We start from the raw sequence: 22,154 nt of genomic DNA, 5'->3' as shown, positions 1-22,154 counted from the left end.
AGCGCCTGAAATCCGCAGCTTGCACTGTATGCTTCCGCGGAAGCCGAGAATGTTCTTGAGTGTTCTCAGAGGGTCTGCTGGAGTAATAATAGTTGTAAAGCGCATAGAGCATGCTCTTGAGCATGGGTATGCGCTATATAAATGCAATTATTATTATTATTATAATACCAACAGGCTTGTCAACTTTTTCCATACCCAATCAGGGACACTCAGAACATTGTATACTATGTGCCTGTAAAATTGATTTGTAATTCCCTAATATGTTTCATGTTAAGTGCATAGAGCATTGCATAAGTAGATATCCGCTTTACTATATAATTGCAATCCATTATTATTATTTATTATAACTTCAGATAACCAGTAAACGAACAAAGGTACAGTAAGTGAAAGATACATGAAGTGAGACTGCTTTCGCTCTCAAATTTCCGATCGGCGTACCCGGAACAGTCCCAGTAAATTCAAGACAGCTGACAACTTTGTTGTATTAAGACTGATAATGACAATGAACAATGACACCTCTGGTGTCTATTTGATCGTACTCTGTAGGAATTCCGTAGGGCAATAGCAGCACATCTGTTTTACTAGATCATGCAGCGACAGACTCTGATAAAAAAAACCTCAAGACTACTCAATGTCGCGTGACATTTTCTGATCAGATTTGACCTTTCCTCCAATCATCAATCCTCCTGCCTTAATTTTTTTTTAAAAGCCTACGCATAAATCCCAAACTGATGTTCGAAACAGAACAAACTCTTAACAAAGTCCCAAGAAAGATTTTTTCAAAACTAGAATGTGGGTTTTCTTTTGTCCTAGTTTCTGGGACTATTCTCATTATTCTGTACATATATGATGCATAAGGACTTGAAGAGAAGAGGCCTTCCGTTCGCTCAGTTGGTATCACACTGGACTACTAAGCTGATGACCCTGGTTCGAATCTCAGGCTGGGCGTTCGTGAACTCACATCATTTTGCGGAGTTTTCAAGACTCTCTACCAATTTGGTCTGGTCCTATAGGAGATGGATGTTCAATTCAGAGGTCCCGACTCTGAAATAACCTGCTGATACTGTATGGTAGGTGGGGGTAGTAGAGGGGGGGGGGGGGGGTGGTTGTTGTTGTTAAACCCAATCACTTTCTTTACAAGGACTTGAAGCATTGAAACGTCTTCACCCACCTGCGTGGGTGGTTGGCTGGTGCTCTGGTGTGGTTTTCTCCTTCTTTCCTATCAAACACCTCAGCCATACCTCTCGTCCTCCTTTTTTTGGTGTTTATTATTACTTTCTTGTAACACCTCTCTCCCACACTCACATGACCTAATTGTGTTGATTGTGTTGAAAGAGCCGTAAAACTCTTTTACTAAAACAACCAAAACCGCGACGCACCTGTCTGATGGACATGGTACACAGGATGTAGAGGAAGATAAAGGAGCAGTGGGTGTAGTCTTCCCCGGGCAGGTTGCGGTGAGAAATTCCTTGAATGAAGGAGATCGGGGTGAAAGGCAAGTTGGCCACCACTCGTCCGTCAAATCTGTGCCGAGAAAGAGAGAGGAAAAAATAAGACAGCGAAAGATCTTGTCAGTATGTTAGTGTTTTAGCGCCTGTAAATGGCCGCTTGCACTGTATGCTTCCCAGGAAGTTGAGGTTGTTTCAGAATGCTCTCAGGTCTGCCGGGGAAATAGTATAGATTGTGAAGCGCATAGAGCCTGCTGTTGAGCAGGGATTTGCGCTATACAAATGCTATCTATTATTATTATTATTATTATTAAAAAGTCCAAAACTTTAAAGCACACAGTTTGAACAGTTCTTTCTTCAGAGTAAATGGAAGCTTCTTCATCATGTATATATGTCCAAACTATTTCTCTGTTTCATGATTTTTTTCTAAACAAGGTTGATTAAAGGCACAAAAAAATTTTACATTTTCAGTTTCCATGGACTCTCAAGCTATGAAAGTTAATAAACTTTGGCGGCAATTTTTTTTGCTAATTTTGCTACTGAAACCAGGCAACTACCACCTCAATTAAATTGCAAATATCTCGACTTCTATTCAAGAATAATGGGTGCTTTTTTCATTGAAAAGTGAACAAACGAACAAGCTATAACATGATACCAATAACTCCATACGTCCTAAAATTTAGGAGCGCCTGATTCCACCACGCCATGACACATATGTTATTTTCATACAGGATTAATCAAACATATGTGTAAAGACGAGGTGGAATCAGGCTCTCATCAATTTTTGGACAAGTGAAGTTATCGGAATCACCTGAAAGCTTATTCATTTGCCTTGTTTTCATTGAAAAAAATACCCATCTAGCTAGAATAGGCGTCGAGATAAATGCGATTGAAGAAGGTGAGGTAGCCTGTTTTCAGCTGTTAAATTAATGAGAAAATGGCCGCCAAAGTTTGGTAACTTCAATAGCTTATGAGTCTTTGAAAACTGAAAATTACGTACTGTGTGGCTTTAAACAAGGTTTCTCAGTTGGCCTAAAATTCCCATGGAAATGTATTTTCTTATCAACATAAAAGGTGTTAAGCCAATATCAACATAAAAGGTGTTAAGCCAATATCAACATAAAAGGTGTTAAGCCAATATCAACATAAAAGGTGTTAAGCCAAAAAACTAAATTTTGATAAAAAATTGCAAAACTGATGGGAAAAATGCCCTATTTTTCCATTTCATTATTTTGAGGAGCGCCTTATTTCACTACAATGTGTCACATATTTATCTTTTCCTGAATTCAAGTTTTTTAAGCCAGGTACTCAAAGACTTACATTGAGTTGAACATGCTCAGCAAAGCTGTAAAGGCAAATCCAATGGCAAACATGGACTTCATCTTCACCTGAAGGAAAAAAACAAGAGAAATATTATTTAATAAAGAAAGCAAAAAACCTAACCAAGACCCACTTTATAATCACAGTGAAACACTGATACCACAAACTTCTCTGGGCTAGAAAACACTGATACCACAAACTTCTCTGGGCTAGAAAACACTGATACCACAAACTTCTCTGGGCTAGAAAACACTGATACCACAAACTTCTCTGGGCTAGAAAACACTGATACCACAAATTTCTCTGGGCTAGAAAACACTGATACCACAAACTTCTCTGGGCTAGAAAACACTGATACCACAAACTTCTCTGGGCTAGAAAACACTGATACCACAAACTTCTCTGGGCTAGAAAACACTGATACCACAAACTTCTCTGGGCTAGAGAACACTGATACCACAAACTTCTCTGGGCTAGAGAACACTGATACCACAAACTTCTCTGGGCTAGAAAACACTGATACCACAAACTTCTCTGGGCTAGAGAAGTTGTCAAGCAGAGTCAGAGTGCTATTGAAAAGAACAACAACAACAAAACAAACAAATGTAAATTTAAAAAATAAAAAAAGACCCCTTTTCAAAATTTTATTTTTACAAGTCATGTCATTGCAACTCCGTAAGAACCCGATCATCATCATCAGAAGGCCCAAAAAATATTTAAAAATTATATATATTTAAAAACTACCCCCCCCCCCTCCCAATGGGTTCTTAAAGTGACTGGGTTCCTTAGCAGATTTCAAGGAGCCTACCACCTTAGCTCTTAACACTTGGCCCTCACCCTCACTCCTTTCTCCTTCATTAAACTGTCCCCGTGGTTTTATGCACCCCACATAATTTAGCAAAATTCGATCATTTTTTTGCTTAATTTCTAATTATTTTCCTTCATCATTCTTTGTTAACATGTTAAAATTAACAGAATCGCATAATTTCACATTTTTTAGCTCAGTTTGCATAATTTCAGAATTTTTCTTGCATAAAACCACGGGGACAGATTAAAAATAACAAGTCATGGAAAAGTGTAGTAAGTTAATTCGAAAAGTTTATTTCCTTCAGTTCAGTTCAAACTCCACAAAATAATAACACTAAAAACTAAAAAGGCAAAGCCTAAATTGAATTCCCAAGGAAGAAGGAGGAGAGGAAGGCCAAGATCCACCAGATAGTGAGGAGGAGGAGGATCTCAGGCTGGTGAAAAGACTGACCAAAATACAGATCTGTAGTTGGAGAGCCCTTCTTGGCAGCATATATATACCCAATAAGAGAGAGAGAGAGAGAGAGAGAGAGAGAGAGAGAGAGAGAGAGAGAGAGAGAGAGGGGGGGGGAGAGGAGAGAGAGAGAGAGAGAGGAAGGGAGGGAGGGAGAGAGGGAGAGAGAGAGAGACAGAGAGCCAGCGAGCCAGCTTAATAAACCGGTTTCTTCAGCGGATTTTTTATTTTTATTTTCAGAACGGGATCTCAAGCATGAAAATTACACAGAAACAACTCAGTACACGAGAAAAGCAGGGCTCGACTCTAATGCCGACTGGGTTCTTACACAGCGTGTTCCCAGGACCAGGATGTGCTGACTGAACCCACACGTCAATCTGTGTACGGATCCAGCCGCGACATTATGCAATAAACGATCCATCAATACTCGTTGAGTTTTGCATGTATTGAAAAAGAAAAGTTATTATTTAACCAGATTTGATAAGACGAATATTTAGAGAGAATTTCCTTTGGTCAGAACAAAACATTTTCTGTTACTGTTCTATTGTAGAGGGCTCTGAGCCTGTGTACTTTAACTTTAATCGGGATTAAGGGCTATATAAATGTTGATTATTACATATTATTTCCCCCCCTTGGAAAGAAATAACAACCCAAAAACATTTTTAAAATACAAATAGTAAGTAATTTCACCACCACCAACTTGTTGAACGCTGGAAAGAAAGTCAAACGTACCAAAGACAGATCTCTGCTGTTTGTCTTCAATTTTTCCTCTTGGCGCTCTGGAACAGAGAACAAACAAAAGTACATGTACTAAAAATAGAAGCGATAAATCTTAAACTTTAAGCATATATAAATCATAACTGAACAAAAGGAACAATTTCCAGGCAAAATAATAATAAAAATGTCGACCCCAGTTCTATAGCGCCTACTTTCAAGTGCACCTAGCTGTAGGCACTTCTTCATCAATCCCAGTACAAAGATCAAAAACTGCGAAAACAAACAGTAATATTTGCTCATTATACGAATAAAGAAATCACACACGATAGGCATGCCCATGCATACTTAGATATAATATATCATTAACAGACTTACTGGGAACTTCAACTGAATATGCAGAAAGTTTAATACGCATATGAGAGGCAGCGTGGTGAAATCAGGCGCTCGTCAAAATAATGAATGTCAAGAAACTGGCATTTTTTCGCAATTTTGGTAATTTTTATCGAATTTTTGTTTTTAGGCTCCACACCTTTCATGCCCTTTAAAGAACACATTTCTGAGTGAGTTTTACTCAAATACATTGAAAAGATGTAAATTTTCAGTTTCCACAGACTCCCAAGCAAAGGAAATAAATCAACTTTGGCGGTTATTTTCTCACTAATTTTACCTCTGAAGCCAGGCAACCCCCACCTCCTTCAATCTCAAATATATGTGGAATTGTTTTCAAGATAAAAAGATAATTTTTTCAGCAAAAGCAAGGCAAATGGACAGGCTTTAAGATTATACCCATAACTCCGTATGCCCAAGATTGACGAGCGCCTGATTCCACCGCGCCATGACACATATAGGTTTGATCAAAACTGATAAAACACTTTAAATCTCATATTAGTTAAAGACTCCCACAATGCCACTTCTTGGAAAGTTATGACTTTGGAAAATACGCAGCGTAATTCAAGAGTAGAAGACAAACCAAAGACACAATCGTCCATCAATGGCTACCTACCGTAAAGCTTGACTACAAAAACTCAATACTGCATAGACAAAGAAAGGACAAACAACGAAAAAATTGCCCCCTATGAAATTAATTTTGGCATTTGTTTTTAGGTGGCAGAGGCAAATGAATTAGACTCTATGGAAAAACCATGAGGTTTGAATGCACCAGCAATTGAAGAACAATGGCTGTCTATTGCTTCACCATCTCATTCAAACTAAATGACTACTTATGTTCATACTAAATAGGCTACAGTCTAGCACGCTCAAAGTCAAACACGCACATCATACACAACAGGATTTTCAGGTCCCAAAGTTTTTCTTTCGAGAAAATTCTTAAAATTTAAAACATGAACATGAGCAAAATTCGTACATAACAAAAAGATTTCAGCATCTGGCCGATTTCGTTACGTGCTTTCTAGACCATACTATTTATTTATAATAAAAGTAGTAGTAAAATTAACACAAGCTACAACATGAAAGTTCTGCATGCAAAAGATGAACAACTCACCCAATTTTTTCTTTTGAACTCGGTCGTTGGACTCAGTCTCCCTCTGTTTTTCCACTGAAGAATAAAATAGGTTGTAATAGATCAATATTAAACGCTGTTGAAAGATCAAGAATACATTTTGAAATTACGAGGGTCAATGAAATTATAAATAACATCGTTATCAGCATCACGTAAATCATTTTGTTATTTGACTCAGTCCACAGCACTCTAATACAGGATACTCTTGTTAACAGCACTCTAATACAGGATACTCTTGTTAACAGCACTCTAATACAGGATACTCTTGTTAACAGCACTCTAATACAGGATACTCTTGTTAACAGCACTCTAATACAGGATACTCTTGTTAACAGCACTCTAATACAGGATACTCTTGTTAACAGCACTCTGATACAGGATACTCTTGTTAACCGCACTCTAATACAGGATACTCTTGTTAACCCCTTTGTGACAGTTCCCGTACCCCGTATGTCGAACACCACGATCCATGATGCTGTCCTTCCATACAATGTACGTCCAAAAATGCCCCATTAAAGATTTTTTATATATATATATATATATATATGTTCTGCAATAGCTTTGAATGAGATTTTACCAGAAAACTAAAACGATATGATACTGAAACTGAAAAAATACAAATTACATTTTGAAAGGGTCTACAACGTTATTCAAGCTGCTCGTAGTGCCGAGTAACAAAAATTGGGGGGAAGAAAAAGTTGAAAAAACCCCCAACCCTGACATCATGTAGGGGTTAGGCACTTGCCTATATGTGACATCCCATCATCATTTCTCATACACCTCAACTACAACTTTTTCAAAACTAAAATCAAGATATAACTTCAGATTCCGGGAATAATATTATTTTCTCAAGAATAATTGTGAGGCATCGTGGTGAAATCAGGCGCTCGTCAAAATAATGAAAGTGAAGAAACTGGCATTTTTCTGGCAGTATGGTAATTTTTATCGATTTTTTTTGTTTTTTGGCTCAACACCATTGTTGTTCAATTAACAACACATTTGTGAGTGGATTTTACTGAAAAATGTTGATTAAAGGACCAGAAAAATGTAAATTTTCATTTATCAAGGACTCTCAAGCTATGAAAGTTATCAAACTTTGGCGGCCATTTTCTGGATAATTTTACCTCTGAAACCAGGTGACCCCCACCTCCTTCAATGACAAATATCTCCACTTCTATTCATGACAGATGAGTATTTTTTTCACAGAAAGCAAAACAAATGGACAAGCTTTAAAACTATTTAATTAATTCCACACGTCCCAAAATTGACGAGAGCCTGATTCCACCGCGTCGGGACACAATTGGTTGAGCCAGCATTCATAAGGTTATGGAAACTCACACTTTTTTAAAAACAGTGGCCTACACGTGACATCCCATCATCATTTCTCATACACCGCAACTACAACTTTTTCAAAACTAAAATCAAGATATAACTTCAGATTCCAGGTATAATATTATATAAATTTTCTAAAAAATAATTGGTTGAGCCAGCATTCATAAGGTCATGGAAACTCACACTTTTTGCTTTGCTTTTCCACTTCGGCCTTCAGCTTCTTATACTTTTCTGTTCGGTACACCATCAGCCACGTCAGACCTGGGGAAGAGGCGTAACTCTGTATGATGTGAGGGGAAAATAACTTCTGGCGACCACAGTTCATAATAAAACTGTGAACTATCTGACGACGGTCAAGTTGGGAAAGACAACTTTAACATAAGGCACGATGAAATCGAAACGTAAAATACATCATCCACATCGATAGAAAGTATTCCGAAATTAGGAAAAACAGGTCTTGTTTCACACCGGGTGAGAAAAGCCTCCCGTGGCAAGTCTCACCCGGGGTGAGAGGTCGATCGTATTTCTATTGGCCGTCGTTATTCGGATTCGAGTCCGAACTCGGGTCCGGAAAAAAGGAAGTGTCTTCGTTCTATAGATCTAACGTTCAGTGCTTCCAGTTTTCCGCCATTTTTTAGTTTCCCCCACACCTTATCTGCAGATCCAATGCCCGCCGCCTCATTGATACGCCCCCCCCCCCCCCACGTTTCCCACTTTCTTTGTTGTAGAAAAAGGTAAAATTGAAGATTAGCAGACCACCTGGCACCTGCATATTATGAGCTGTGTAAAAAAAAAAAGACTGATTCGTTCAAATACACAAGCCTGTGTCATATCGATTGTTTACCAAGAAAAAGTTGTGTTGCTGTGTAGAGCTGAGCATACGGCAACTTTTGATTCCATAGACCAGCGCACAATTCATTACGTAGATCTACGTCAAGACTAGCTTATTATTGTAATAATGATCAGTTGCCGGGGGGGGGGGGGGGGGGGAAGACTGACGTGTATGCGACGTTCAAAGCCCGGACCAATAGTGCCACCCCCCCCCCCCAACCACCCTCCCCGACACGCACACAGCCACACGTGTGCAGGCCGCCCATCCGACCCCGACACACGCTAACGAGTCATCTTTAATTGCTTCTGAGACCTCTTGACAAATAAACATTTATTAGAAGCGCTATAACTTTTCAGGCCGGCCTCAAATTCATCATAAGATTAAAACTCGGCTCCTGCACAAAACGTAGCAATGCCAATGAAAATTTAAATTTTCACTTTTGCCCTTTTTTTTGGTACCTAAGAAAGAATTTTCAACTCTAAGAATTATGCTTCTTGAATTTTGAGAATCGGTTCATAAATAAAAAAGTTATGGGGTTGTAAAGGTCGACAAAATATGGATGACCCACATATAGGAAAATACTCCAAAAATGTGGACCACGCAGTAGCAGATTCTGTAAGAAAATCGACGATATCTCTGTTCTGTAACTAATCGGAGTGTACGAGAGAAACTTGGCTACCCAATGTGTTTTTGAGTGTAGAAATCATTTCTGCAGTCAGATTTACTACCAATTTCGTAGTTATTTTGTTATAATTAAAATTGTGATGTACATATTACGATTTTGCGAAAAAGGGATGTCGGGATGAGTCCATTTTATTTATATCATCGTATCACAACATGGGATCTTTAAGAATATATGTCGGCAGCGTGACTAAATAATTACAAAGCTTTTTATGATGACTTTAGACCATGCCAACAGTAAAAAATAAGTTAATTCAATCTAGCATGCCGTACAATTAAAAATTCTTTTTCCCCGTTGAGACGCGAACACCCCGAGACGAGATAACCTCGCCTCGGAATACCCCCATTGCGATGTTACAGGGGAATAGAGAGAAAAACAACCGGATGCGCGAGCCCGCCATTGCCCTATTTCAAGTGACCAATGAACGGGCCCGGAATAGTCATGCGGGGATTTGTAGGTCACATACATTTGCCACGAGAGTGAGGGGAAAATGGCCGGTCTCCGTGCGAAGCCGCTTTGGATAGGGGGGTAGTCGTGCATTTATGATTGGGTCTAAACAACTACTTGACACAGAACGTACAAATTGGAGCACACTATACTATCTAATAGAGGATAGATAGATCTATTACCACCTCGGCGTTGAAATTCAAACTCCTTATAGTTTTCGGTGTACACGATACGAAAGTGTTCCCGACACCAAAAGTATAGGTTAATTTATGTGTACGAACTTCAACATCCACATATCATTAGTTTGCCCTATTTTCTGATTGGTTGCCGAGTTTCACTCGGATTGGTTCGGAAATAGAGCAGACCGAGGTTGACAAAGTTAGTCACCTATGCTTCGGCCGGGTCCGCAAAATCGCCCGTAAACGGGGACCAAATTTTCGCCTCGCGGGAAAGCCCGATTGGCATTGCTACAAAACGCCTTTTTGCCCGAAGTGATCCCGGTCACTATCCAGCCTGAGGCGAGTCACCAGTGAGGCAGGACAGGAAGCCGGATTCACGAGTCACAGGAAGTCGGAAATGATGTCATGCTGGACAAGAATCAGAGTCCGAATAACATTTTTTCATATTCGGACTCGAGTCCGAATAATCATTTCGATTTCTATTCTCACCCCGGGTGAGAATAGCCACTTCCTTTGACAGTACAAAGAAAATATCTAGATCTAGGAGTGGCACATCATTCGAGTTTTCAGTGTTCAGGTTATCTGTGCTCGGGAGGACTTCCGTAACGAGCGACCACTATGAAACAGAGCAGAATTAAGGGCTTGGACTTGGGGTAGGGGTAGGGGTAGGGGTAAGGGTAGGGTTAGGGGTAGGTTTGGCCACCTCTATTCTCACCCGGGGTGAGAATAGTGCAGGCGAGTCTTTTGGCTATTCTCACCCGGTGCGCGTTCACCGTTATAGCCTAGATCTAGGCCAACAAATTTTGCGTTCACCCTAAACCACAGAATTCTACACTGTGATAACAGAAAAATTGTAGAATTCTGTGCTGTGAACAAACGTTCCATTACAACTGTACTTGTAGCCTACTAAAAGCGTACAATTTTGTCTGTGGGCAGTGGAGAGAGAGAGAGTGAGAGAGTGAAAGAGAGAGAACAAAACAAAATGGCGACCCGCGTAGTTCGGCTCGATTCGAAAAGTTAAATAGCCGTAGCATCTTTGTAGACAACCAAATTAATTTACTTTTGTGTTTTAACATCATTTTTTAACTTTGTTTTGGTCAATTTGATCGTCCACACCGATAGACAGTATTCAGAAAGAGACAGAGAGAGAGAGAAGAGGGGAGGAGTAGATCTTGCGAGAACTTCCGAGCGGGTGAGAATAGCCACTTTCGGTAGGTTTAGGTCTAGGCCTCTTCTTTATTGTGTTCGAAGGGGTGATCGCTCGTTACGGATGTCCTTCCCTGTGCTCCACAGTATCATCAATAATAAGTTCAATAACATCTGCCACTGTTATCACGACTGATGCCCGATGACAAGTATCTATCTGTCTGTGCCGACTCTGCTGAGACGACTGACTGAGAGACTTCTGACTTCACGTTTTAGTACGGCCCAAGTGTAACTAGATTTAGAATCTAGAATTTATATTCATATTACTTGAGAACATTCTTCTAAAATTCCACTCACCTTCTCCAAGAAGGGCTGTGCATACTGATATAAATACAATTAGTATGCAGTCTGACAACATTGTTGTGATCTTTCTGCGGTCGCTCTTCCCACTCCGTCGGCTGAGATTAGAGAAACGAAAACTAGTTGTAAAATCAATTCAACGATTTGTTTCCAATTTACCGGAACTTGTTGTAGTTGCCGTATTGTCATGTCTGAATAAGCAGATCGTTATATATAACAATAAACTAGATATCTGAAAATGCTCACAAAGTCCTCAAATCATCCCGAAAATGAATATAAAAATATATAGTCTGAATATGTTCATTAATCAGCAAATAAATAAGCTTATCAATTTTTTCTTTGACCATAAAAATGAAGAAAAAATTACGACTTGGGTTTTCTGAAAACTCTGGAATAAACTCAATTGACCATAGTATATTAGCTAACATACCACTTTGAAATCCTCGTAGCTGATACACAAGTTGCAAGACCACAACATGGCTGGTCGTGGTAAACACGCCCTGTCTTTTAAAATTCTTGGAGAATGCTCCACATCAAAAGCACGGGCGTCTGCAGTGACGCTCCCGCACGCGACAGTTGAGGCTCCAGTTTTCATGCCTGTCGGAACTCAAGGAACGTTGAAAGGGCTTGTTCCCGATCAGCTGAGAGAACTTGACTGCAAAATAATGTTGGGAAATACCTATCATTTAGGACACCGACCAGTGAGTTGTATTCTTGACTTGCTGGTCTTTACTTTTGCATGCCTCTTGTTATTCCATCTTCCCGGAGACACTAGATTTCTAGATCTAGATCTACTTCTCTTCCCTCCCAGCCCGCTCCTCATTCTGTTTTAGAAGAATTAGAAGAAATCTCTGTTAGAAGATAAAATAAGAGGCTAGCCGTACTTAATGACGGCTTGACAGCTAGGCGAGCCAGTGATTGCTAAGATTCCCGCTTTTAATTCCGATTTGTGTTTTTCATAGCCTCAGGCATACTTTTTTTGCTTTGGTCCCTAACCCTAACCCTAACCCTGTCCCTAACTTTCTCCCGGTAAGAAGGGACCAAAGCAAAACATGCTTGAGGCAATGAAAAACACAAATCGGAATTAAACGCGGGATTCTTAACAATCGCCGGCTAAACTGGCAAGCTAGCGGTAGGCCTACTTATTAATGATGGCTAGTAGAGACTGACTAACAACAAAAAATAGGCGTACTAAATTGTAAGTAAATTTTTAGTTTGCAATTTACCTTAATTAAGTGTATTGTATTTGAGATGAAACCAAAAGGTTCCTTACTGACAGTGCATGTGTTTTAAACCTGAATAATTCTTATGAGACCTTTGTACTCAACAGGTTTCTAATAGGGCCTAAAAAGTACGGCTAGACGTAGGCTGAATTGTAAATATAAAATTTTAGTTTGCAATACCTAAAGTTTACAATTTCAGACGAACCGAAAGGTGCCTTACTGACATCATGAATATTGACTAGATCTATGAGACCTGTGTACTCAAAAGGTTTCGGTCAATAGGGCCAAACCTAGATTCTAAGTAAGGCTAGACGACTAGCCGTATTTAAGTGCAGCTAGCCACTTTGTATCATTATTGTTGTTACAAATTTATAGAATAAATAAGCACACAAAAACTTCCTTTATTTTTCTTGTAAATTGTCATTATAATGATTTAAAACTAATGCACAAAAAATTCCAAATCCATGCATATTATGACACAATTAAAATTATACGTGGGTGAAAAAATCTCCCTTGAAATCATCAGACAAATAAAATTTATTCCTTTTCAACAGTGGCGGCTCCTCAAATGTATAAAGGAATTACATCTTCAGAGTCATCACAGCAGACAAGCTGACACTGGACAATCACCCACAGTTGTAACAGTTGTTAGATCATTCACTTCTTTTGATTTTGATGTTGATGGCTAGTTAAATTTTTTCAATTTTGTACACAAAAATGACAAATGATTAAATTGCTTCATGAAATAACTTAAAATCCCGGCAATGGCATCCTGTTTGTTTTCACTGCTTTGATTAGGGTCCTGATTTGCTGGAGAAGGCAGGAGGTCTACACAAGTTCATGAACTGGGACCGAGCTCTGTTGACTGTAAGTCTTTTTTTCCCCTTCCCTCCCTTACTTAATTTTAATTTTAAAAAGGCTTTCTATAATTTATATGCTCTGTAAACCAGCAGTAGTGCATTTTCTGGGTTGGTTACAGAAATTTTGCTGCTTCAGATTATTTTTTTTTGTGTGTGTTTTGCCCTGAAAAGTTTCTTGTGAATATTCTGTAGTTTCATCATGTGTCAGAGGAACAATTAGATAATTTTCAAACGTGTGATCGTTTATCGTTTCACCGTTAAGCAAGTGGCTTGATAATTTTTTTCGTGATCTGAAGCTGGAATCCCTCTTTTGATTTGCTGTAAATGTTTCGGAAATGTACACAAGAAAAAAAAGTCATTCCCATTCCCCTCTCTTTAATTATTAGCTAGCTATTTAATGAGAGCAGTAACTTAACAGAAGTATTCTGAAAAAGATTGACAAATTATTATACACGTGTGACGTGTAAAACCCAAGCTCACTCTATCATGTTCCTTTCCGTGTCATACCAGGACAGCGGAGGTTTCCAGATGGTCTCATTGTTAGAACTTGCGGAGATAACAGAGGAAGGTGTCAAGTTCAAATCCCCTCACGATGGATCAATGATGTTGCTGACTCCAGAAAAATCTATTGAAATTCAGAACGCAATTGGTAGGTCAAAAATATATATAAATAATAAATGGTTATAGTTTTTAGTTCTGGCAATATGGTCCCATTTACATGATAACTAACAACTTCTAGTTCTTTTTCATTTCAATTCCTAATAGTAGTATTGCAGTTGTTCCCTGCTAATATCAAGCCTATGTAAGTAAATAAATGTCAAATTAATATGTTGTTGTTGTTCATTTAATTAGTATGAAATGATAATAAGAGACATGTTAAACTTGAAAAAAAAATGGCATCAGTTAAAATTCCTCAAATCCAACCCCTGTTTAAAATTTCGGCCGACATCTCCATTCATGGGTTGCGAGGAGTAACTAACTTATTTTGTCACCATGCCTCACGTTTGTGCCTTTGGTTCTCTCCCCTGGCTGCACAAACCACAGGCGCTGACATCATCATGCAGCTGGACGACGTCGTCCACTCGTCCGTCTCCGGACCTAGGCTGGAGGAGGCCATGCACAGGTACATCATCATCAATATCATCATCATCATCATCATGACGACAATAATTGTCTATTTTGTCCTTTACTAAGGATCAGGAAAGAAAAAGCAGCAGTTCCCTGTTGTAGATCAGGCACTGTTATGAGCGTGACATGAGTCAGCCCACTTACAATTCTACTATGCTTGAGAGTGGAGCCAACCGGAATATTGAATGGTGAATGGGGGGGGGGGACCTGCTCTAAAGGCCACCTGTCTAAGACAACCACTTGTACAAACGACTACTTCCCTCCCCCTAATCCTGTAGCGTTACTACAAGTCGTTCACCGGCACGTGATGCTTGCTCCCATTTCATTTTGAGTTCATACTTAACCGTGTAGGGTATATAAATGTCTGATTCCCTGTAAAGACTTCTCTGTTGACACCCACCCCTTGGCGCTCATATGACATTATGCAGTTGCGAGCACCGTAAAACCCTCTACTATTTAAAAAAAAATAAAGCAGGTTCAACTGTATTGTGTTGTCCTTGACCTTACAGAACCATCAGATGGCTGGACCGTTGTATCGCAGCTCACAAACGTCCCTCGGAGCAGTGTCTGTTTCCTATCGTGCAAGGAGGTTTGAATGCTGAGCTAAGGGAGAAATGTGCGAAAGGTATCAAAATTGTAATTGTGCCCGTATATGTGTGTGCGTGTGTGGTGCATACGTGTTGGGACCTTTCTATGAAAAATGAAACTACAGTGACACTGACACACGTAACACAGAGATGATAACTTACTGAACAAATTCTAAGCAGTGAAAGAAGCTTTCCTTGTTTATTTTGTTAGAGGCAACCTTTCTCTAACAAAAAACAAACAACAAAAAACGCCCTATCTTTGTCTAGAATATTTTCATCAGGTCATCATCTCCGACTTTGTGTGTCACCGCAGTTACATTTTTTGTGGCCAATTTGCAGATGTGAAATTTTCATGTGATCTCTGTCCGTTATTCTTTTAGCCCTGATGATACGGTTAAGTGAAATTGAGAGGGCTAGGTTCTTTCAACCATTGTAAACCAATATCCCTTGTTCCCTCACACCCCCTGGGGCGGTGCCACTGACTGAAGTGTCTTTAGGCCATTCCCAAAGGGGGGATATTTCTCGTTCATGCATAGTAGAATTGTAAATGGGCTTATTCATCAATGTCACGCTCATAGCTGTGCCTGATCTACAACAGGGAACTGTTGTTTTTTCTTTCCTAATCCTTACTATAGTCATTTTTACCTCTACTTCTTTTGTATGTTTGTCACACTCTTGTGACCCACTATTTCCGGGGTGCCTTGATAGTCGAAGCAGACTTTGTTCTGTTGAAGCTAGAGAGGTGAGCAGAGTAAGTCTGATTCCCTTTAAGGACTTCTCTGTTGACATCCAGAAAAACACTGTAAAACCTCTACTAAAACTAACTTGTTCCCTCAAATTAAATGAAGTAAAAGACCTAGACTTCTGATTCATTAAAAGAAAGTTCTATACAGAAGGTAATTCTTACCATCATCCGTTAAACTTCGACTATCTTAACTATAAATATATTATAAGTATTCCTTTGAGCTTTAAAGCATGCATTATCAGAATTTGATTGGGTTACAATCAGAATACTCATTTTGTATCTTGTTTAACCTGTCCCCGGGGTTTTATGCACCCCGCCTAATTTAGCATAATTTTCAGATTATTTTCCTTTATCATTCTTTGTTATAATTAACAGAGTTGCATAATTTCACATTTTTGGGATCAGTTTGCATAATTTCTGATTTATTTTTTTGTGTGCATAAAACCGTGGGGACAGTTTATCTCACCCAGCCCTAGTGCCTATACTATTAGTACCATATGCACGCGCAACGCTCCAACCATCTCGCCGACAGTATCAGTGTGGACAATTTCACCCTTGTCACCAAAAACACTACTTTTGTATGAAGCAGACTATAGCCTAATTGGAAGAGTAACCATTTTTTATCTTTAAAATGTGTACCAAATTCGGGTAGGATATATGTTAACATTTAGTATTTTTTTCAATTTTACAAAAAGTGGTAAAAGTCTCTAGGGAGAGCTGCCAACCTGGAAGTGTAGGCCTAGGGTTGAGTGAGTTAACGCTATTGTTGTTGTAAAAAAGTTTTTTGTGATACCATTTCTCCGCACAGAACTTCTGAAGAGAGACGTTGGTGGCTACGCCATCGGTGGGCTGAGCGGAGGGGAGGAGAAGTCAGACTTTTGGAAGATGGTCAAAGTCTCCACCGATCTGTTGCCCAAAGACAAACCGCGGTATCTCATGGGGGTCGGGTGAGTGTGCCTTCTTCTTGTACCGCTGTTTACAGCACTTTTCCTGTGTGCTTTCTTCTTCTGTTTACAGCCTATCCCCTGTGTGCTTTCTTCTTCTGTTTACAGCCTATCCCCTGTGTGCTTTCTTCTTCTGTTAACCCTTCAAGTCCCATGCGCGTATATTTTCAGCTGCGCCTGTACCTCCCAACCGTCCCAAAAAGTTTTGGGGTGTCAAAGTTGCGCATTAAAAAAAATTAGCAAACCTAATTAAAACTTAATTTTCATAAGATTTATTTATTTAAAGTTAAGCATTATTATATATTATCATCTAAACTTTTTTTTACAAAGATACTACATCACTTTTTAGAATGCATGCCCCTTTTTCTGAAAAACTGCTGTATTGTCTGGGACTGGGGTTAGGGAGTGCACAAAAATGGCTGGGGCTGGAAGGGTTAACAGCAGTGTGTTCTGTTTACAGCACTTCTCTAGCAACTAAATTTGATTGTGACCTTGAAATTTCAATTCGTTTGTTTTTCAAGGTGGCTAATCGAATTGGTTCTATTACGCCAAAGTTTTAGTTTTTTGCGGCTTTCCCTTCTGTGAAGGAAAATCGATGGAATCTGATTGACAGTGTGTACTGGCTAACGAGTTCCATCTACCCGGGGTGTAGGGATATCGCGCCCCAGTCTCGCCGGCTAGTCTTTCAACGGGCACTTAGGGTAATTTACATAGAGTAGAAGAATGGGATCCCACACCACAGTCTTCACCCCGCCCTCCATCCTCACCGCCATTTGGTCTGCGACTGCTTATTGAGATATTGGCAGCTAACCTCTATATCTAGAGGCCGTTCCACTCTCCGCCACCTGTGGCCACACTGGGTTGGGGTTGGTCGCCCCGGGGCCCAGACACTCTAGTCTGAAAAGTGACGTTTGACACAGTCTTACACTGAGCTGTCGGAATGACCTAGTTGTGTTGTCAGTGCTGGAAAACTTTTACCTAAACTGAACTCAGAAAGCGGGTGTCTTATATTTAAGATAAGATAATACTTAATTATCCCAGAGGGAGGTTTTTCTTGGCTGTACAGGACAGTAAAAACACATGCAGGTATACATAAAAGATTTAAATTATATATTACTCTCATTAAAATTCAATATGAAAAGAGAAGTAAAAGCTGACAGAATGTACTTATCACATCAGATGCATCATTCAACCGCATGCAGGAATTTAATTACAAGACCTTTGGAGTTATATAGATGCATATTCTAAAGTGCAACACACATCTATGCTTATTCTGACAAAAGCCTTATGCTAAATGGTAAAAAACTTCTTTTATATCTTTCTTTCGTTGTTTTTGGAGGTACATATCTGCCGCTGTGTGATCTTACTATTTGCATGGAAAGGGGGTGTGATGGGTCGTTTATAATGTTTTTTATCTTTTTTCTACATTTCAGGTTTGCCGTTGACCTGGTGGTGTGTGTGGCCCTGGGATGTGACATGTTTGACTGCGTTTTCCCGACACGCACAGCCGTAAGTTTTTCTTTTGTGAAATAGTTTAGTTTTAGTAAGAGTTTTACGAACGTGGAGACTGTTGTACTGTTTGGTTCAGAGACATGGAGGCTCATAGCATCAGCTGCAAGAAAACTGGAGAGCTTCATAAATGGATGTCTGAGAAGGATAGAGGGGATGAAGTGGTACGATCGAGTCACAGATGCTGAACTGTTGGAAAGAACAAGCCAAAGGCCAGTAAAGGAAGACATACAGGTGAAGAAATGGAAATGGATTGGACACACTCTGAGGAGACCCCCAACCAGCATCATCAGGCAGGCTTTGACGTGGAATCCACAAGGAAATCGTAAGAAAGGAAGACCAAAGATGACATGTAGGCGAGCGTTACAAAAGTGGAATTGGAAAAGGCGGGGACATCATGGAAACATCTAGAAAAGGATGCACAGCATCGCGATAAACAAAGTCGCTTAAACTTGGAAATGGTGTTTTAAAACTGAATCAAAACTTGGGAATTTCGGTGGAAACGCTTGACCCGGAAGTCAACGTTACATTATAACCTTTATTTTAACATGGATGTGTGGATTGGAATAAGATCTAAGCTAGAATTATAGGTCGGTTCTCGAGCCGTCGGGGGCGGCTTGCTGTAGGGAAGTCACTTTAGCCATGCCGCTGCCCACGGCTGGGCGTAGCGGATGAGTTAACACTTGCTTGTTTGTGACCCTGTCTGCCTTACCGAATGCTTTAGTGTAAGTCTGTCCCCGTGGTTTTTTGTACCTCGTGTAATTTAGCAAACTTTGATCATTTTTGGCATATTTTCTGATTAATTTCCTTTATCATTCTTTGTTAAAATCAATATATAGAATCGCATAATTTCACATTTTTGGCCTCAGTTTGCATAATTTCAGAATTTATTTTTGTGTAAAACAGCGTGGACAGGTAAGACTCCCTCATACCTCACTTTTCAAAATGGTGTCTGGTGGAGTCTTTCTCGAAGCAGTCAATATAAGATAAGATAAGATAAGATGAGATAAGATTCATCTTTATTGTGCAGATCCTGGCACATTGGTTTGGTGTTTCACGCACACATGCCCACACACGCGCACACACACACACACACACACACACACACACACACACACACACACACGTACACACACACACACACACACACACACGCAAGAATGCACACACACGCAGGCTTACAGTCACATGCATAATATAAATGTGCAGTGATATAAACAGTAACGATCTTAAGCTAGATACATACTCAATGTTATTCTGATGCATGCTCTAAGGTCATATGAATACTTATACAAGATGCTTAAGATGGAAGCATTTTGATAGATGATGGTATAAATAACCTTCTGTATCTTTCTTTGTTACAGATCAGAAGCCTAGGTCTTTTACTTCTGACTGATGTTTTTATTTGAGGGAACAAACGATGTTTGTTGTCTAAAAAGATGGAATTAATTTTATTTAGTGCAAGCTGTTATGTACAATTCATCCAAGTAGGGGGATGTAGATGAAATTTTACATGCTTTCCGTGTTAGTCGATTTAATTTTTCTTTATCTTGTTGTCTTGTGTTCCCGGCCCATGCTGTTATACAAAAATTGATCATACTTTCTATGATTGAATGATAGAATATGAACATCATCAATGTTTTATCAACTTAAAAATACGTGAGCTTCCTTAAAAAAAGATAGTCTTTTGTTCTCTTTTTTATGTAGGAGAGAAGTGTGGATACGCCAGTTGAGTCTGTTGTCTATTGTAACACCCAAATACTTATTATAATAATAATAGTAATAAATAGCTTTTGTATAGCGCATATCCCTTCTCAACAGCAGGCTCTATGCGCTTTACACTATATTATTACCCCAGCAGACCATAGAACACTCCGAAACATTCTCAGCTTCCCGGGAAGCATACAGTGCAAGCAGCTGATTAAGCGCTCAAACAATAACAAACTGACAAGATCTTTCGCTGTCTATAGCCGGGTACCCATTCCCACCTGGGTGAAGTGAGGAAAATTTGTGTAAAGTGCCTATCCCAAGGACACAACGTAGGGTCCCTGACGGGATTCGAACCTACAACCTTACGGTTGCGAGTCCGAGAGCCTAACTAGGTCACCGATGCCACACTCTGACACTTGCTCGATGTTTTCTCGTTTAATTCCGAGCGGCTGCAGGAGCAGCTTCCTTTTTCTAAAATCAACCACAAGTTCTTTTGGGTTTTTTCACATTTAGAAGCAGCTAAGTGGGTGGTTGGCGGGTGCTCTGGTGTGGTTTGCTGCTTCTTCTTTCCTATCAAACGTAGATCTATCGTCCTTATCTCCCCTCCTTTTTTTATGTTTGTTACTCTCTTGTAACACATCTAATCTTCTGGCGCTCATATGACCTTATGCAGTTGTTAGCGCCGTAAAACCTCTACTAAAACAAAAAAAACAAGAAGCAGCTTATGATTTTCTCACCATTTAGAACAGTTAAGTACAACATCATAAATCATATATTTATGTAATGTAAACAATATTTTTCTTTATGCTTCCCGGGAAGTTGAGAATGTTTCTGAGTGTTCTATGGTCTGCTGGGGTAATAATATAGTGTAAAGCGCATAGAGCTTGCTTTCGAGTGGGGACCTGTGCTATGCAAATGCTATTTATTATTATTTTTCTTTGTCTCCAGAGATTTGGATGCGCGCTCGTGAAAACAGGACAGCTGAATCTCAAGAGTAAATCGTTTGCCCAGGACTTCCGCCCCATCGACGGGTCGTGCCTGTGTCCTACATGCAAGACTTACACGAGGGCGTATCTCCACACACTGGCCAACACGGAGGCCGCGGCCTGCAACATCATCACCGTACACAACGTGGCCTACCAGGTACCGTCAGTGGGTGGTTGGTGGCCGCTCTGCTGGGCTTTGCTCTTTCTTTCCTGTCAAACGTCGATTGTCCTTATCTTACTTACTTTTTACTTTTTTCTTCCGCTTGTACTCAACCCAGTGAATGAAATATGCATTGTTTATAACCCATGATAAAAGATGTGTGCACCACCTGTACTCTTTCACTATGGAAACTTTATTTTACAAATGAGTGTTTTATATGATGGGATGTGGGCCAGTGGCCTTAAACACTGAATAACTTACTTACTTGCATGATTTTATACGGACTGGAGATTTTTTTAATTTTAGTTTTTTAGGTACTTTTGAGATATTGGATGTCCGAGTTTTGTGCATTTTGAATGCAAAAGCAGATAGTACTTTTTTCCTGAGTGTATTTTTCTCGGAGCAGAATGGTCATTTCAGAACCAAAAGGGGATCTCCATTCAGTGCGTGCAGATAGTAGAACCCGCAACAAACCGTGACTCGAAACATCCACAAAACGCTGATAGGACTCTTTTAGTTTAAACAGGGGGTTACTAAAGGACGGAGAAATGTGGTTTCTTCAATTTCATTATTTTGACTAGATCTGAATTTCACCACAATGACACGCTAATGTTGTTGGTTTTTTAAAAATTCCGTCCTCAGCTACGTTTGATGAAGTCGATGAATGTTGTTGTTTTTTTTATTCCATCCTCAGCTACGCTTGATGAAGTCGATGAATGTTTTTAAAAAAAATTATTCTGTCCTCAGCTACGCTTGATGAAGTCGATGAATGTTGTTTTTTAAAATTCTGTCCTCAGCTACGCTTGATGAAGTCGATGAATGTTGTTTTTTTTTATTCTGTCCTCAGCTACGTTTGATGAAGTCGATGAATGTTTTTTTTTTTTATTCTGTCCTCAGCTACGCTTGATGAAGTCGATGCGAGAGAGCATCCTTGCAGACAAATTCCCGGAGTTTGTGACGTCGTTCTTCAAGGACATGTTTCCTAGCGGAGAATTTCCGCAGTGGGCGGTGGATGCTCTGGACAGTGTGGGAATACATCTCAGGTAGCACAGGGGGGGG

At 39.7% G+C, this 22,154-nt stretch overlaps 2 protein-coding genes and 1 long non-coding RNA gene across 5 annotated transcripts; 1 reads left to right on the top strand and 2 right to left on the bottom strand.

Annotated features, from left to right (window-relative positions):
- Window positions 1–1,379: 1,379 nt before the first annotated feature.
- On the bottom strand, window positions 1,380–11,374 carry LOC106012635 (calcium load-activated calcium channel; the record flags this gene model as incomplete). The annotated part of the gene is given in 6 exon segments (XM_013086161.2): window positions 1,380–1,524; window positions 2,769–2,836; window positions 4,762–4,808; window positions 6,248–6,301; window positions 7,781–7,858; window positions 11,241–11,374. Coding segments are annotated over 6 exon segments (453 nt in total), but the record flags the coding sequence as incomplete, so codon positions are not given.
- A 307-nt stretch (window positions 11,375–11,681) lies between these two features.
- Window positions 11,682–22,146, top strand: LOC101849483 (queuine tRNA-ribosyltransferase catalytic subunit 1). Of its 3 annotated transcripts, none has more exons than XM_013086160.2 (9): window positions 11,684–11,944; window positions 13,265–13,333; window positions 13,837–13,975; window positions 14,371–14,449; window positions 14,964–15,079; window positions 16,595–16,733; window positions 18,164–18,239; window positions 20,898–21,092; window positions 21,790–22,077. In XM_013086160.2, exons 1-9 carry the CDS (start codon window positions 11,720–11,722, stop codon window positions 21,850–21,852), a joined length of 1,101 nt encoding a protein of 366 aa, XP_012941614.1. In that variant the 5' UTR covers window positions 11,684–11,719; the 3' UTR covers window positions 21,853–22,077. The 3 variants fall into 3 exon arrangements, with proteins under 3 accessions (XP_012941613.1, XP_012941614.1, XP_005104954.1); XM_005104897.3 differs by having other exon boundaries at window positions 11,686–11,944; window positions 21,993–22,146; XM_013086159.2 differs by lacking the exon at window positions 21,790–22,077 and having other exon boundaries at window positions 11,682–11,944; window positions 20,898–21,579.
- On the bottom strand, window positions 11,814–14,571 carry LOC106012637. The gene is made up of 3 exons (XR_001185106.2): window positions 14,329–14,571; window positions 13,807–13,951; window positions 11,814–11,898 (listed from the first exon to the last, which is right to left on the bottom strand). It is a non-coding gene; the product is annotated as an uncharacterized LOC106012637 (long non-coding RNA).
- Window positions 22,147–22,154: the final 8 nt, after the last annotated feature.

Source organism: Aplysia californica, unplaced genomic scaffold (genome assembly GCF_000002075.1).
Source record: "Aplysia californica isolate F4 #8 unplaced genomic scaffold, AplCal3.0 scaffold00441, whole genome shotgun sequence".
In the NCBI taxonomy this organism is placed as follows: Eukaryota; Metazoa; Mollusca; class Gastropoda; order Aplysiida; family Aplysiidae; genus Aplysia; species Aplysia californica.
The sequence above is the reverse complement of the archived record's forward strand: the minus strand, read 5'-3'. Positions and strand labels throughout refer to the sequence as shown.

Bases quoted from the DNA above. Each gene is read 5' to 3' on its own strand.
- LOC101849483 (XM_013086159.2), top strand. From the start codon at position 11,720: ATGGCTGGTCGTGGTAAACACGCCCTGTCTTTTAAAATTCTTGGAGAA. The intron at 13,334-13,836 runs GTAAGTCTTTTT...GTGTCATACCAG, and splicing joins GGGACCGAGCTCTGTTGACT to GACAGCGGAGGTTTCCAGAT. The intron at 13,976-14,370 runs GTAGGTCAAAAA...CACAAACCACAG, and splicing joins TGAAATTCAGAACGCAATTG to GCGCTGACATCATCATGCAG.